Source organism: Numenius arquata, chromosome 6 (genome assembly GCF_964106895.1).
Source record: "Numenius arquata chromosome 6, bNumArq3.hap1.1, whole genome shotgun sequence".
NCBI lineage: Eukaryota > Metazoa > Chordata > Aves > Charadriiformes > Scolopacidae > Numenius > Numenius arquata.
Window position 1 is genome coordinate 2,896,036 of NC_133581.1, and position 14,608 is coordinate 2,910,643.

Sequence of the window (14,608 nt, forward strand, 5' to 3'; positions counted from 1 at the left end):
TCTACAGGCTGATACAACACACTTGTTTTCTTTGGTTGCCCAAGGTCTTTTCTACCTCAGCAACATCTTATTGCTTTGCCTTCACCACCTTCAGGGACTGGAAGGGGCTCTAAGGTCTCCCTGGACCCTTCTCTTCTCCAGGCTGAACCCCCCCAACTCTCTCAGCCTGTCCTCACAGCAGAGGGGCTCCAGCCCTCCCAGCATCTCCGTGGCCTCCTCTGGCCCCGCTCCCATAGGACCATGTCCTTCTGCTGTTGGTGGCCCCACAGCTGGAGGCAGCACTGAAGGGGGGGTCTCCCCAGAACAGAGGGGCAGAAACCCCCCCTCGCCCTGCTGGCCACGCTGCTGGGGGTGCAGCCCGGGATGCGGGGGGCTTTCTGGGCTACCAGCACATCTTGCTGTTAATTTATAAATTAAGGGATTGACTAATAAATTAAGGGATTAATTAATAAATTAAGGGATTTTTTTTTTTATATCAAGTCTTGATTGAGTGGATTCTCATTTAATAAGTTGCATACAATAACATACAAGCATCTTACATCCCTTTGCTTTTGTTTATGGCTTAAACAGAGCCAAAAATCTTAAAGCCACCGATAAGCCCATACGCTGAGAGACTGATAATCATCTCAACTGCTGTCGTACACGGACAGAATCGGATTTAAGTTCTGAGGGATTTAGGGTTTGCTTTAGGTTCAACAAATGAATTGGCAGTTGTGCTGTGGGAAGAAGAATAAATCCAGAATCCCTTTTAAAACGCTACAGCGAGTTCCAGGTATTTCATGCTGGAATCGAGTATCGTTTGTTTAACTGCAGGAGTGGTTGCGTGACGGCTATGCTTAATGTCGGATGGGGGGAATCATAGAATGGTTTGGGTTGGAAGGGACCTTAAAGATCATCCAGTTCCACCCCCCTGCCCTGGGCAGGGACACCTCCCACCAGACCAGGTTGCTCAAAGCCCCATCCAGCCTGGCCTTGAACCCCTCCAGGGATGGGGCAGCCACAGCTTCTCTGGGCAACCTGGGCCAGGCTCTCACCACCCTCACAGCAAAGAAGTTCTTCCCCAGATCTCATCTCCATCTCCCCTCTTTCGGTGTCAAACCCTTCCCCCTCCTCCTATGGCTCCCCTCCCTCATCCAGAGTCCCTCCCCAGCTTTCCTGGAGCCCCTTTAGGGACTGGAAGGGGCTCGAAGGTCTCCCCGGAGCGTTCTCTTCTCCAGGCTGAACCCCCCCAACTCTCTCAGCCTGTCCTCCCAGCAGAGGGGCTCCAGCCCTCCCAGCATCTCCGTGGCCTCCTCTGGCCCTTCTCCAACAGGTCCGTGTCCTTCTTAGGATAAGAGGAAATGGCCTCAAGTTGCGCCAGGGGAGGTTTAGATTAGATACTAGTGAAAATTATTACACTGAAAGGGTTATGAAGCGTTGGAACAGGCTGCCTGGGGAAGTGGTGGAATTGTCATCCCTGGGGGTATTTAAAAGACAGGCAGAGGTGGTGCTCGGCGATACGGTTTTGTCAGTGTTAGGTCCATGGTTGGACTCCATGATCTTAAAAGTCCTTTCCAACTGAGACAATTCTGTGATTCTGATTCTTGTGCTGGGGACTCCAAAGCCGGATGCACCACCCCAGGTGGGGTCTGAATCTCTCCTTCCTTCTAGACCCCTCCTGGTGAGGGCTCTAGAGAACAAGTCATAGGAGGAGAGGCTGAGGGAACTGGGCATGTTTAGTTTGGAGAAGAGGAGGCTGAGGGGTGCCCTCTACAACTACCTGAAAGGAGGGTGCAGAGAGGTGGGTGTTGGCCTCTTCTCCCAAGGGAATAACGAAAGGACCAGAGGAAATGGTCTGAAGTTGGGGCAGGGGAGGATTAGATTAGATATTGGGAAGAATGACTTTCCTGAGAGGGTGGTCAGGCACTGGCACAGCCTGCCCAGGGAGGTGGTGGAGTCACCATCCCTGGAGATATTTCAGAAACGTGTAGACGTGGCACTTCAGGGCATGCTCTAGTGCCCGAGACTGTTGGGTTGGGTGTTTTGCGCTGTGTTTGGTGCTGTGTTGGTGTGGGTTTTTTTTTTTTTTTTGTTTGGGTTTTTTTTTTTGTGTATGGTTGGACCCGATGATCTCAAAGGTCCCTTCCAACCATGAGGACTCTGTGACTCCCTCCCCCAAGCCCCATGAGGAACCAGCAGATCGCACACGTACCGTGTCTACAGGCGACGGCCGCTGCCAGCACCGAGCTTCCCCCGCCCGTTTAAGCGTTTCCCAAAGAACCATCCCTCACTTTTCTCTCCTCCGAGGCTCCCCCCTTCCCCCCCCCCCCCCCCCCACCGGCTCCGCCTCCCCCCGCCCGGGGCCGGGCCATCGCCGCCGCTCCGCCCCGGAGGGGGTGGCACCTCCCGTCGAGGAAGCGTCGCCTCCGCCCCCCCCCCGCCCCTCCGCAACAGACGGTGCGGCGCCTGTCGGAAGCGGGTGCTCGGGGGACAGGTAAGGGGTGAACGAGCCCCTCCCGGGGGTGGGGGGAGCGGAGGAAGCCCGGTGCCCCCCCCCCATCTTCTCCGGGACCTGACTTGGGGAGGGGGGGGGGGAGCCCCCGTGTCTCACCGGGAGCCTGGTGAAGGGCAGGTCCTCGGTGCGGCTGGGATGGGCGAGGGGGTGTGGGGGGGGGGGTGTGTGTGGGGGGGTAAGGGCTCTTCCTAGGAACCGGGGAAAGGGGGAGATGTTTTGGGTGGAAATCTGTGTTACTAGCGGTTTAGCCCAGGGGGCCGGATCGGTGTTCGTACGTTGGCGGGGCTGCCCCCGGCTCTGAGTCACGCCGGCGGAGCGGCCGCACCGCAGTGCGCTAACCGGGGGGGGGGGGGGGGGGGGGGCTGCGCAGTCCCGGGACGGCCGGGCGGGGGGGTCCGGCCGCCGCCCGCAGGGACGCGGGGAACCGGGGCTGCTTCGGGGGAGAACCCCCCCGGGGGCCACCGCCGCATCCCCGCGTCTCAGATACCGGCCGTGACGTGCTGCAGGCGGCTTAAAAATAGCTGGGAGGGGGCCCGGTCGCGTCTGCCGGGTGGTCGCTGGCTACGGGCAAAAGGGGGGGGGGGTGCGGGGTGCGACCCCCGAGCGGCTGCTAAAACGTCCCGGTCCCCGCAGGAACTGGGTTCCCGGTCCCAATTACCCTTTTCTTGCCTCTTTCTGCTCTGGGCTTGTGATGGAAGAAGCAGCATCGTCTTGTCCGTGTGCTCTCCCAGGTGGGGCTGCGGAGAAATTCTCCTGTTTCACAACCAAAGCAAAAAAAAAACCAAAAAAAAAAAAACCCTCCTCGCTATTATTTTTATTTATTTATCTTTTTTGTTACTGAGGTTGCTCAGATGCTTCAGTTAAAACAGCAATTGAGAAAATTCGGTTTAGCCAAATGTTCTCTGCTTTATTTCTTCTAAGCCGTGCTGTGAATTGCTGGCTCTAACTTAGCGGGTTGGGTTTTTTTTGTGTTTTTTTTTTTTTTTTTTAAAAAAAAAAAAAAGCTAAAATTTTCCTGTTGTCTCACCTCTTCGTCACTCAGGAGTGCAGAACAAAATAAACGACTCATTTACGCAAAAATAGATTTGTTGAACGACTGCTGTCAAAGCTACAATGGGTTTTATTAATCTGCCTTATGTTTATTCCCGTCATGACTCGCTTCTGCTAAAAGGCCAAACTGTTTTGCTCTGCCGACACCCTTGTGGGAGGGAGGGCTCCTGGAAGATGGAGACTTTGCCAGGGAGGTTCTTCTCGCTGTCCGGAATGGGGTTTTTGCTTTAACCACCGGATTAACGGCAGCTCCCGCAGCTTCACGTCACTGCGGGGTGAGCCTCTGGTCTTGAAAGGCTTCTCACAAAGTTGTTTACTTCAGAAAATCGTCTTGTTCTGCACATTATGGGCCTGTTTTTCTTAGTTTTCCTGCTCAACAGTAGTTCATACAGTCAGGAAAAAAATAGTGGCTTTTTGTGTTGATTTTTTTTTTTTTTTTTTTTTTCTTCCAGTAGAAAAATTAACCAGACTTAAGTTTGAGAAGGATTTCAGTATTGGTTTACCATGAAAAGGTCTTTTCAAGTCCACGATCAGTCTTCTGGGAGGAAAAAAAAAAAAATTCCATCCCAATGTGATTACGGTCTGCCACGCTACTCTTGGCTGCACATAGAAATAGCTGCAAGCAGTATTAACAGGCTCGAGAGCAGCGATGTGAGTCACAGAATGCTCTGGGGTTGGAAGAGACCTCTGGAGATCATCTCCTCCAACCCCCTGCCAAAGCAGGTCCACCCAGAGCAGGTCTCACAGGAACGTGTCCAGGTGGGGTTTGAATGTCTCCAGAGACAGAGACTCCACCACCTCTCTGGGCAGCCTCTTCCAGGGCTCTGCCACCCTCAAAGTGAAGAAGTTCCTCCTCATGTTTAGGTGGAACTTCTTATGTTCAAGTTTGTGCCCGTTTCCTCTTGTCCTGTCCCTGGGCACCACTGAAAAAAGACTGGCCCCATCCTCCTGACACCCACCCTTGAAGTATTTATAGGCGTTGATCAGATCCCCCCTCAGCCTTCTCTTCTCCAGACTAAAGAGACCCAAGTCCCTCAGCCTTTCCTCATAAGAGAGATGCTCCAGGCCCCTCATCATCTTTGTAGCCCTTTGTTGTCCCCTCTCCAGCAGTTCCCTGTCCTTCTGGAACTGGGGAGCCCAGAACTGGTCCCAGTGCTCCAGATGTGGCCTCACCAGGGCAGAGTAGTTTCGGTGTTTCACTGCAGCCTTATCTTAAGTGAAACTTGTTACCTGGATGCCTTTAATTCTTTAGGATTTACAATTCCACTCGGGCTTTGCAGGCAAACATGAAATCGTGCCCCCTTAGCCCAAGTATGGGCCCTCTCTCCCCCTGTCTCTGGTTGGTACCTCGTCTGGATGGCCCACTCTCGGCAATAGCAGAGATGGTTTTAGTAGCAGATATTATTGTTTGTAGTTCAAACCCTGTGCGGAAACCTGTCTCGTAATTCCTGCTTTGGAGCTGCCTGTGTTCAAAAAAAAAAATCCTGAGCTTTCTATCTCGGCGCTGCCTGTGGGTTGCAGCAATCCCGGGGGGACTCCGGCAGTCACTGGGGGGTGTCGTGGTTTCGGCTGAATTTACCAAAACCGGACCGGCAGATGGCCCTTCCCCCCCCTTCCCCCCCCCTAAAAGAGGAGAGAGGAGGAGAAAGAGATAAGGAGATTCAGAAGTTTAGAATGAACTAAACTACTTTAATGAAAAATTAATATTAAAATAAAAATAAAGAAGAAAATAATGAAATAGATACAATATATACAAAACCGTATCAAGCTCCCAGGATGACAGTCACGTCACCGGCAGGCACTGGGGAAGTCCCAGACTGGACTCAGCGACGGATGGGAACTGGATTCCAGCTCTGGAGTCAGGAACACACGGATCGGGATCAAAGGCAGATGAACAGACAGAGTCCTCTCTGGACGTCGGCCATCGCAGGAAGGGGCTGACCCTTTGATCCCTCAGCTTTTATACTGAGCGTGGGGCAGATGGGATGGAATACCCCAGTTGGTCAGGTTTGGGTCACCTCTCCTGTCCACTCCTCCCCACTGATGTGACCCCTCTACGTTTTTTCCGTTTCCGACCCTCTAAGGGGGCAAATAAGGAAATTGGCTGCCCTTGGTTGTTACAGCAATAAGTATAAGCAAGGGCCTCCCTGCTCACCATCCCTTGGCACGGAGCACAAACATTGGGCTTATCATTCTGAGAACGAGCAGTTTTCTCCACAATATGCCGTTAATTTCAGAGAGTTAGAGGAGGCCTAGCTAGGATGTAAAGTTACAGAACAGAAAATTGGTTCGGTTTTACTTCAAACCGGGACAGGGGGTTATTGCACGTGTCGGTCCCTCAGGGAGAGGGAGGAATTTGGGGAGAAGAGAGGGAGAAGCCCCCCTAGTGCAGCCAAAATCTGTTGCAACCCCGTGAGAGAGAAGAAAAGGGCACGGCCTGGCTCCAGGGTTATCGCTGTAAAAGAAAAAGCATCCCAGACCTAAATGGCCTCTCTTTTTGTCAGGCGCATCCGTAGCTGTGGGAAATAAGAGAGACCTGTTGAATGGTGTAATCAGAGGGGAGAAAAGTAGACCCATCTGCGGCCTGTCGGGGCTCAAATCTCAGCTCTCAGAATAAAACCCCCTGTCCTCAGAATCAAAATCCTCTCTCGGAAAGTGCTGTTACTTTTCCCGCTTCTCTTTCAGTGTTTTCCGTGGCCGGCGCTTTCGGTTCCGTACTGCATCTAGTCTCGAAGCCTCGATTCCTCGCCGTAGATTCTGCTGGTTTCATGTAGCTTTTTTAAATAGAACAGACGGATAACACCTGTTTATGCCTTCAAATTAGGGGAGAAGCATGATCAAGATGAACTGCGTCCTGTTAACCGCCTGCCTGGTTCTGGTTGCTTTTTGTAGTTCCGGTGAGTATAAAAGAGCTACTTTCCCGATGGAATGTTATGACAGAGGGTGAGGAAATCGGGGTGGGGGGGGTGGAAATGGCAGAGGAGGAAAAATAACAAGAAAGGCCTGGATTATTTAACACCACTTTGGGAAACGACGGTGACCATCAGCTCGGTTTCTGTCGGTGATTGTCTTTGGGCAGAAGAGAGAGTCGGGTGCGGAATACGATGCTGCTGGATATCTGGGTATCTGGATATCATCTGGCAGCCGACTGTCCTGGTTTGCTGCTGGAAGGTCGGATTCCTCTCGTGTAAATTGGGAACCGGGCGTATAGCGCGAGAGGGAAAGGAGATGAAATAAAAAAAAGGGACAAGATAAACTTCTGCTGAAAGCGTCTCTCGTTGTCTGTCCTTTTGGAAAAAGGCAGTCTTTAAGGGTAGATGGAAGCAGCCAGACATTTAATGCGCTATTCTGCAGGCACGTGAAGGTAAGTGTTTTCAAAAAACGGCAGAAGTATGTGCTTCGAAATCTTCCGTTCAAAATTGCCGGTCTCTATTTCTACCCTGACAAAAGCTTGTAAATTTTAGCTTGAGTCTACCAACCAGGCGTGGGCTTTGTGGCAGTTAGATGCAGATGGCGAGCCGTCTTTTTCTCCATTTCAAGGCTGCTACTGTCTCAGGACTTTTATGATACAGTAAAGATTAAACCCCTGTCGTCTTAGGTTATGCCCTGAGGTGTTACCACTGCGACAACAGCCCTTCCTTGTGCAAGACCAACAGCACTTGCTTACCGACTGAAGATACTTGCTTGCAGCTGAAATTTGGTATGTATGCTGTCCCGCAGACCTAAAATAAACACGGTTATATCAGTTTTCATGGCCCGTACGCTTCCAGCCTGGCCTTACCGTGCATTTCTTAGCCTCACCCAGAAGGTCGCAGATACTTTTGAAGGTCGTGCTTATAGTAAAGTGATATATTTTGAATTCCAAGCAGCTGATAAAGATAATGATGATTTAGATTGCTGATTTATACTTCTACAAGCATATGCACAGGGATCTGCGTGCCCAGATTAAAAAAAAACCCAACAAAACCCAAAACCAAAGCAACAACAAAACCCCACCACCTAAGGGAGCCGGAAAAAATAGGAGGCAGCAATAACTTTAAAATGCAAAACCTTTGCCCCAGGTTTGTTACACTTTAAAACCAGATAAAGCATGTGTAACACACAAAATAAACCTGCAGATGAGGACTCGGTAGTTTATGAATTGACACTATTAAAACAAACTTTTCCTGGGGGTGAAGTCACCTGCATCTCAGGAATATGGTCAAGGATATTCAGGGCACGGAGTTACTGTTCTAGTTGTTAATTAACATTTCAGTAACTCTTTATTACGAGTGAGAGGAGTGTCATTGGAAAAACAGAGATACTGAGACAACTGGAATAATCTGCTTTCCCAGCTGGTTCCCTCGGCCCGAGAAAGACTCTTGGGCTGGGTTTGGACAGTGGAAACCAGGATGGGACGGGGCTGCTCTGTTCCCCGGAATGGTCCCTGCTAATGCTTGTGACTTGGCGTGGAGGAAGGAAAGCTTCTAACGCTGCTGGACCAGGATGCTGTTTGCATCCTAAGGAATTTTCGCTTTTGCTATTTCCCTTGAGCCTAAACCTTCATGAGCACAAACTGTAGGCTTTCTAGCATGCAGCCTACGGTGGTTGTCCATTGTCAGAGTCGGGAGTTGAGTGCTTGAGGTGTCAAGCTCAGGAAGATGGAAGACAAGGTGTTTGATCTCTGGTGTTCAGGGGAATGAGCCCCTGGTGAGGCCCCATCTGGAGCACTGTGTCCAGTTCTAGGCTCCCCAGTTCAAGAAGAACAGGGAACTGCTGGAGAGGGTACAGCAGAGGACTACAAAAATGATTAGGGGCCTGGAGCATCTCTTTTATGAGGAGAGGCTGAGGGACTTGAGTCTTTATAGTCTGGAGAAGAGAAGACTGAGGGGGGAGCAGATCAATGCTTATAAATACTTAAAGGGAGGGTGTCAAGAGGATGGGGCCAGTCTTTTTTCAGTGGTGCCCAGTGATAGGACAAGAGGAAACGGGCACAAACTTGAACATAAGAAGTTCTACCTAAACATGAGGAGGAACTTCTTTACTTTGAAGGTGGCAGAGCCCTGGAAGAGGCTGCCCAGAGAGGTGGTGGAGTCTCCATCTCTGGAGACATTCAAAACCCGCCGGGACATGTTCCTGTGGGACCTGCTCTGGGTGGACCTGCTTTGGCAGGGGGTTGGAGGAGATGATCTCCAGAGGTCCCTTCCAACCGCATGTGATTCTGTGAGTGAGAAAAGGGGAGGACTATTCTTCTCTTCAAGCTCTGTCTTCATACTGCTTCTGGAAATGGGGCTGGTCAGGTCATAGAATCATAGAATCATAGAATGGTTAGAGTTGGAAGGGACCTTAAAGATCATCGAGTTCCAACCCCGCTGCCCTGGGCAGGGACACCTCTGACCAGATCAGGTTGCTCAAAGCCCCATCCAGGTCTGACGGATCTGGTTCTCAGCACAAAGACTAGCTTGAGTTACTGGACTTGCTCTGTAACTTGCTCTTGCTCTTCTTTGTGGAAGGAGACTGGTCGTGCTGTCGGACAATGCAAGAGCAGTGCAAGTTGAGCTAGATGGTGACACACTGTCCTTCTCTGTCACGAGAACGGGTATCACTCAAGCTCCACCCTGCATCTCCCAGTGAGTCATTTGGACTGAACTGGAAGCACTGGTTAGCTTGAGCTAGAAATCTTTCTTAACCTATGGCCAAGAGCTACAAGAGAGCGTTGTGGAGGCAGGACCATGGCTTGCTCTCGCTATTCACACTCCTAAATTCCTAGTGAAAGCAAATTTGGAAACTTCTAACCACTTGAAGCTAAAAAAGCAAGTACGCAGCAGTCTAGGCAGTGATTCTCTCTCCGTACCAAAAATGGTATTACTTTCAATACTCTCTTAATCTCTTTAATTTTATTTTTTTGTAGGTAAATTGAGAACTTCCGCCTGCTGGAAGGCATCCCAGTGCAGCGTGAATGATATTGCCGAATACTTCCAGCTGGATAATTTTGAGTTCTTTTGCTGCCAACACGACCTGTGCAACGGCGGCGCAATTACTGGGGTTAACAAAGCAGCCCTCAGTATTGCCTCGGCAGTGGCCGTGCTATGGATGCTTCTGTAATAATCCCGATTCGTGTGCCGTACTGTCGAGCTGAAATTATACAAAATCATTAACTCTTTTCTGAATTGTACTTCTGGCATTTTCAGTTTCTAACCGTGGGCTGAAACATTACCTTTTAGTTTTAAATTCTGTTGGCTAAGGTTCTCTCTGTTAAATCGCCGTGTCCAGTCATGGGAAGGAGATGTGTATTGTTACCAGTTATGGGGAATTCAGGCATTTCGGTCTGCCATATTCACGGGGAAAAGAACTTGTTAAGAAGTAGTGTTATTTTGTGGAGAACCTGGGCAAACTTCAGTGGGTGATGTGGAAGGGAAGGAATACTCCAGGTTTTATGCTGGAAAACTATCATTTCTTACCACCCCATAAATGGTGATTGGTTTTGGTTGGGATTTCTGTGGGTTTTTTTGGTGAGTTTGGAAATTATTGCTTTGATGAGTATGGAAATATTTAGTTTCAAGTGTTGTAGTCTTTGTTCCCATCACTGTAGTTATTTTTTTCTTTTTACAAGCCAATGATATAACCTTGTAAGTACTGTTATTTTGAGAGAAAACATCTACATTTCTTAAACTAAAATAACGCTGTATAAGCGAGGAGCACTTTTGCCTCTTTTTATATTTCTGTGAGCGCACAGACAACACATGCTAGCTTCTTTTGCAAGCTTTTTGGTTTTTCCCTTATGCTTTGTCCATGCCTAGGATTTTAACTAAGCATGTGCTTTGCACTGAGTATTTGTTGTTATACTGAAAATAGGTTATAAAACGCGAAGGAATTGAAATGGCACGTCTAGATTGTTTTCCCACGTAGTTAGCTTTTTGTTTTTTTATTGGGAAACAGTGCCGTGTAAACTTAACCCGTCAAGCTTCTACCTAAAAGTATGAAACGAAACCTTGCAGAACTTTCTATTTTTACTTTTATGCGACACTATAAACGCCAGTACAAAATATCTGTGTATTACATAGCATGAATAAAACCCGCTTGGTTTGTATGTGTGAGAGGTCTGGAGCTGAAGTAGTCTGTGCGTTGCTCTGCCTCAGTGGTGGAGACGGACCTTTGATACTTCGCCGGGTACAATGTCAAATTCTCCTTTGTCTCTCCTGGAGCACTTGGCACGTCCCTGCAAGAGTCGTGGTCCGTTGCCAATGGCATATTCTCTTTCTGAGGATGCTCGCTTGTGCTGTGCAGGGTGCCAGTGACACCAGTTCACCCAGTCATAACCACGGGTGTTAGGCCAAATCCATGATGTATTCTGCCAATGTATCTTTTGGTTAAGCTTAGCTTAGCTGTGAGACCATCCTGGGATCGCTCTGATCACTCGAAATAGGGAAGTCATGCTGTCTTTGATTAATAAAAATGTCAAAATGGAAAATGTGGCGAGTGTGGTTATTTATTGATGTGCTATTTACAGCTGAATATAACTTCTTGTTTCTGTGTGAGATGCATCCGCGCTTCCCATCCAGAGACTCTCAGCAAGTGCAAGGAGAATTCTCTGGCTTCTTCTCTGGAGGTGGGTGCCGTGTGTGGTCGGTTAGTGTTGGCAGAGCGATGATTTGCCTTAAGGAGCTGTTTGATAGGACCAGGGGCAATGGTTTTACACTGAAAGAGGGTAAATTGAGACTAGATATAAGGGAGACATTTTTTACGCTGAGGGTGGTGAGACGCTGGCCCAGGTTGCCCCGGGAGGTGGTAGATGCCCCATTCCTGGAAGCATTTAAGATCAGGTTGGATGGGGTTCTGAGCAACCTGCTCGGGTTGAAGATGTCCCTGCTCGTTGCAGGGGGTTGGACTAGAGGATCTTTAAAGGTCCCTTCAACCCAAACAGAATTAGCGATCTTTCTCTAGGTGAGCTGGCAACGATGTGGCACTGGGGGGAAGCAGTAGAATATGTGGTCACTCAATCACTTCTACTTGAGAATTATCTCGTTGGAGATACGAATATACCATAATTTGGGGGGGGAAAAAAAAAAAAAGAAGAAAGAAAGAGTTGTCCCTGTGTGATTACTCTTAACACCTGAAGCGTGACGTGAAATGTGTTGACTGTGATGGCTCGCAAGCGTTCCTGTGCAGTTTTTCGCTATCACAGGTTTTTATTCTCCTACGTACTGATTTGATTTCTTTGTGGGAGTGTTGGTTGTTTTTTCTCTTCTCCTCTCCCCCTAGTTCTTAGCTTTAACTTCTAACACCTGCTTCGGGAGGGAGAACAGTTAACGTATGATACTCCCCAAGTTGTGGATGATCTTACTAGAAAGAGTTCGCTTGAAGTGTGTGGCTGAGTTGAATAGAAAGCAGTTTAGTTTGTATTTGTGAAGTCAGGCAACTGGAAAACAATATTTTTTCCCCCTCTCTCCCAGGCTAATTTTACTTTTAGCCTGTTGATGTCCGTTCTCAATCTAACAGGTACTGGAAATGGTGATTTGATGTGGTGCTAGAAAGAAGAAAAGAGTCATTGATTTCCCACTCTCTTATCCTTCCATCTTTTTATTTCCCATCTGATTAACAAAAGCAGACACTTGAAAGACAGTAATTTCTGCACAGTGACTTTTTTCCACTCGCGCAGCACCATTTGTCAAGCTCTTGCTCATTTTAGGTGAAAAAGTGGTCTTATTGACTCAATATGCAGTTTGGGAAGGTTTGTAGCATAGAAGGTATTTGCGTTAGCCAAGCCGATAGATTCCTTATGCTTAAACCATCTTGGTTGCAGCGTTTCTCCTCTATTATATTGTCAATGTCTCTCTTTTGACGGTTGACACTTCTAAACCTGTTTGATTGCCGTATGCTCTGCATATGTAAAATACTCTTTTGTTGTTGTTGTTTTAATAAGCGCAAAAAGAAGCTCTGTGTTTTGTCTGTCTGAAAATAGTTTGAACAATAATTTTTTAATATTTGTTTTTTTGATCGCCTTGAACGCTTTCTTGTCTAATCTGTCGTATTTCTCCTTTTTTTGCCTCCTAGAAGCAGCTTGAGCAACAAGTCCTTGTGTTTTGCACTCTAGAAGGCCACTTGTTTTGTAAAGATCAACAGGAACATTGTTTAATTCTCATGGTGAGAATGCACGTACCAAAGTAAGACAATTTGCAGGGGCAATTGCTATGATAGCAAACAACTTTTTAAAAATTAGTGGATTTCAAGTGGAAAGCATCCCTTCTGTCCCTCTCCTGGGTGAGGTAGATTAGTTACATGGCCTGATTCGCATCTCGTGCCATTTACAAGCTGAATGGTGATGGAAGGTTCCATGTTTTGGGGTGTATTTGCGTCTTCAGGCCTGTGTGGTCTGACCGATGAGGGTTGTTGAGCAGCGACTGCTGCTTGAACACGGGAACTTCTCCCCCTGCTGCCGTATGATGTCCAGATTTGATGGCCAGCCCTCAAAGGTGGGTAGCCAGAGCCATCAGTGCCTTAGATCAGATACGATTCCATTTAGTGATAGTGGGACGGGATAGTACAGGGTGCCAGGGATCAGTTCTGCATACGAGGATCGCATCCGTGCAAAATCCTCCCTGGGATGTGCCAGGTATTTTGTGTGGTTTAGCTGTGTCCTGTAAGAGGCAGGAGAGTGAAAAATGTATTCAGGGTGGACGGTGTTACTGTGCAAATGTGCCTGTTGCTCTCTGCAGCGAGCGCTGGGTAACTTGCCGCTATTGTCTGGGTTTTTTTGGTTTGGTTTTGTAATTATCTAATTGGTTTGCTCTGTTCTGAATTAGTGGCGTGACTAAAACCTCATCCTTACTATTTACCGTCCAGCCTGCTTTTTTTGCCAATACACATGGTTTATATACTAGTGGCCATCTAATCATTAAAGAGTGTTCTTCCCTGCATCTAATTCTCGATGTTCATTGCTCTCATAACCATTACTCCCCTTTTTTGGTGGGGGCACAAGTTCACAAAGGAGTTATTTTTCCCTATAGGAACAAGAAGAAGGAGCCAGCAAATGGAAGCTGCAGTAGCAGCAAGCAGCGTGTGCAGAAATTCATTCTTCTGATGTGTCTTTGCCATTAATTCCTCCTTCTCCTCATCCTGCTTTCTGCCTTCTACCTGGCGGTGACTGGCGGTCCTTTGATTTGAACTTGGCCATGGAGAGCTTGGAAGCCCTGTGGTGCTGGTGGGAAAATGGGGCTGACATACCTGGTTGGGAGGGATTTTATTTTATCCTTCTCAAGTTTTACCATCACTCATCAAAGACAAGGTGGGATGTCTCCATGCTATTTCAGGATGCAGGAAACTGTGAAGAGAAGCAGAGGCACGGGAAAAAACAGATAGGCAGAGCAAGTAATTTCCTCCCACTGCCTGTTGGAGTGAGAGGAATGAGGAGGTTGACCAGCGAGGAGCTTTTATTTTGGAGAAAGGAGGAGGAATTGCTAAGATAATAAAGTAGTCCCAGGAGAGATCTCCACATTAAGTAACTCGCTATTGCACTAACTGGGGCATCTGGAGACTGCTGTTATATAAATATTAACTGCATTTAATAACAGCGGTGTTCCTCCTGCTGGACAAGAGTTTAATGTGTCTGAATCTCTACGTGTTTCCGAGGGGCTTGCAACTTGCTGGTCAATACAACCAGTCCTAGGGTTGGCATCGTGGCAGGGAAGTCGGGCTGCAAGATAAGCCTAAATATCCCAGCAAGCGTTACCTGTAAGATGCCCACGTGTGTTTGGGCAGAAACGAGTACACCGCTCTTTTTGCCTCGATAACACAGTGTTAATATTGCACTAACAGGATGGCAATAACAGCATCCTGCATTTTAGAGAGGGAGAGGAGAGCGGCTCATTTGGCTGTGGGATCCCTGAAAGAAGTAGGTTTGTCATTTCCACTCCCATCTTTCCAAGAATAATTTATACACTGGGATAAAATAAAGACCCGCAGATGACGTTATCTTTATGCGTTTATCTGCTGCATTGATTATTTGCAGTATGCCAACTTACAGCATAGGAAAAACCGTTCTAGAGCCTAGAAAAGTGAAAGGTTAAAAATGTTTTTGGTTTCTTG

General features: G+C 48.1%; 1 protein-coding gene across 1 annotated transcript; it reads left to right on the top strand.

The window, feature by feature from the left end:
* The first annotated feature begins 2,369 nt into the window (after positions 1-2,369).
* Positions 2,370-10,990, top strand: LOC141466053 (CD59 glycoprotein-like). The gene is made up of 4 exons (XM_074149766.1): positions 2,370-2,473; positions 6,369-6,441; positions 7,143-7,244; positions 9,435-10,990. Exons 2-4 carry the CDS (start codon positions 6,378-6,380, stop codon positions 9,626-9,628), a joined length of 360 nt encoding a protein of 119 aa, XP_074005867.1. The 5' UTR covers positions 2,370-2,473; positions 6,369-6,377; the 3' UTR covers positions 9,629-10,990.
* Positions 10,991-14,608: the final 3,618 nt, after the last annotated feature.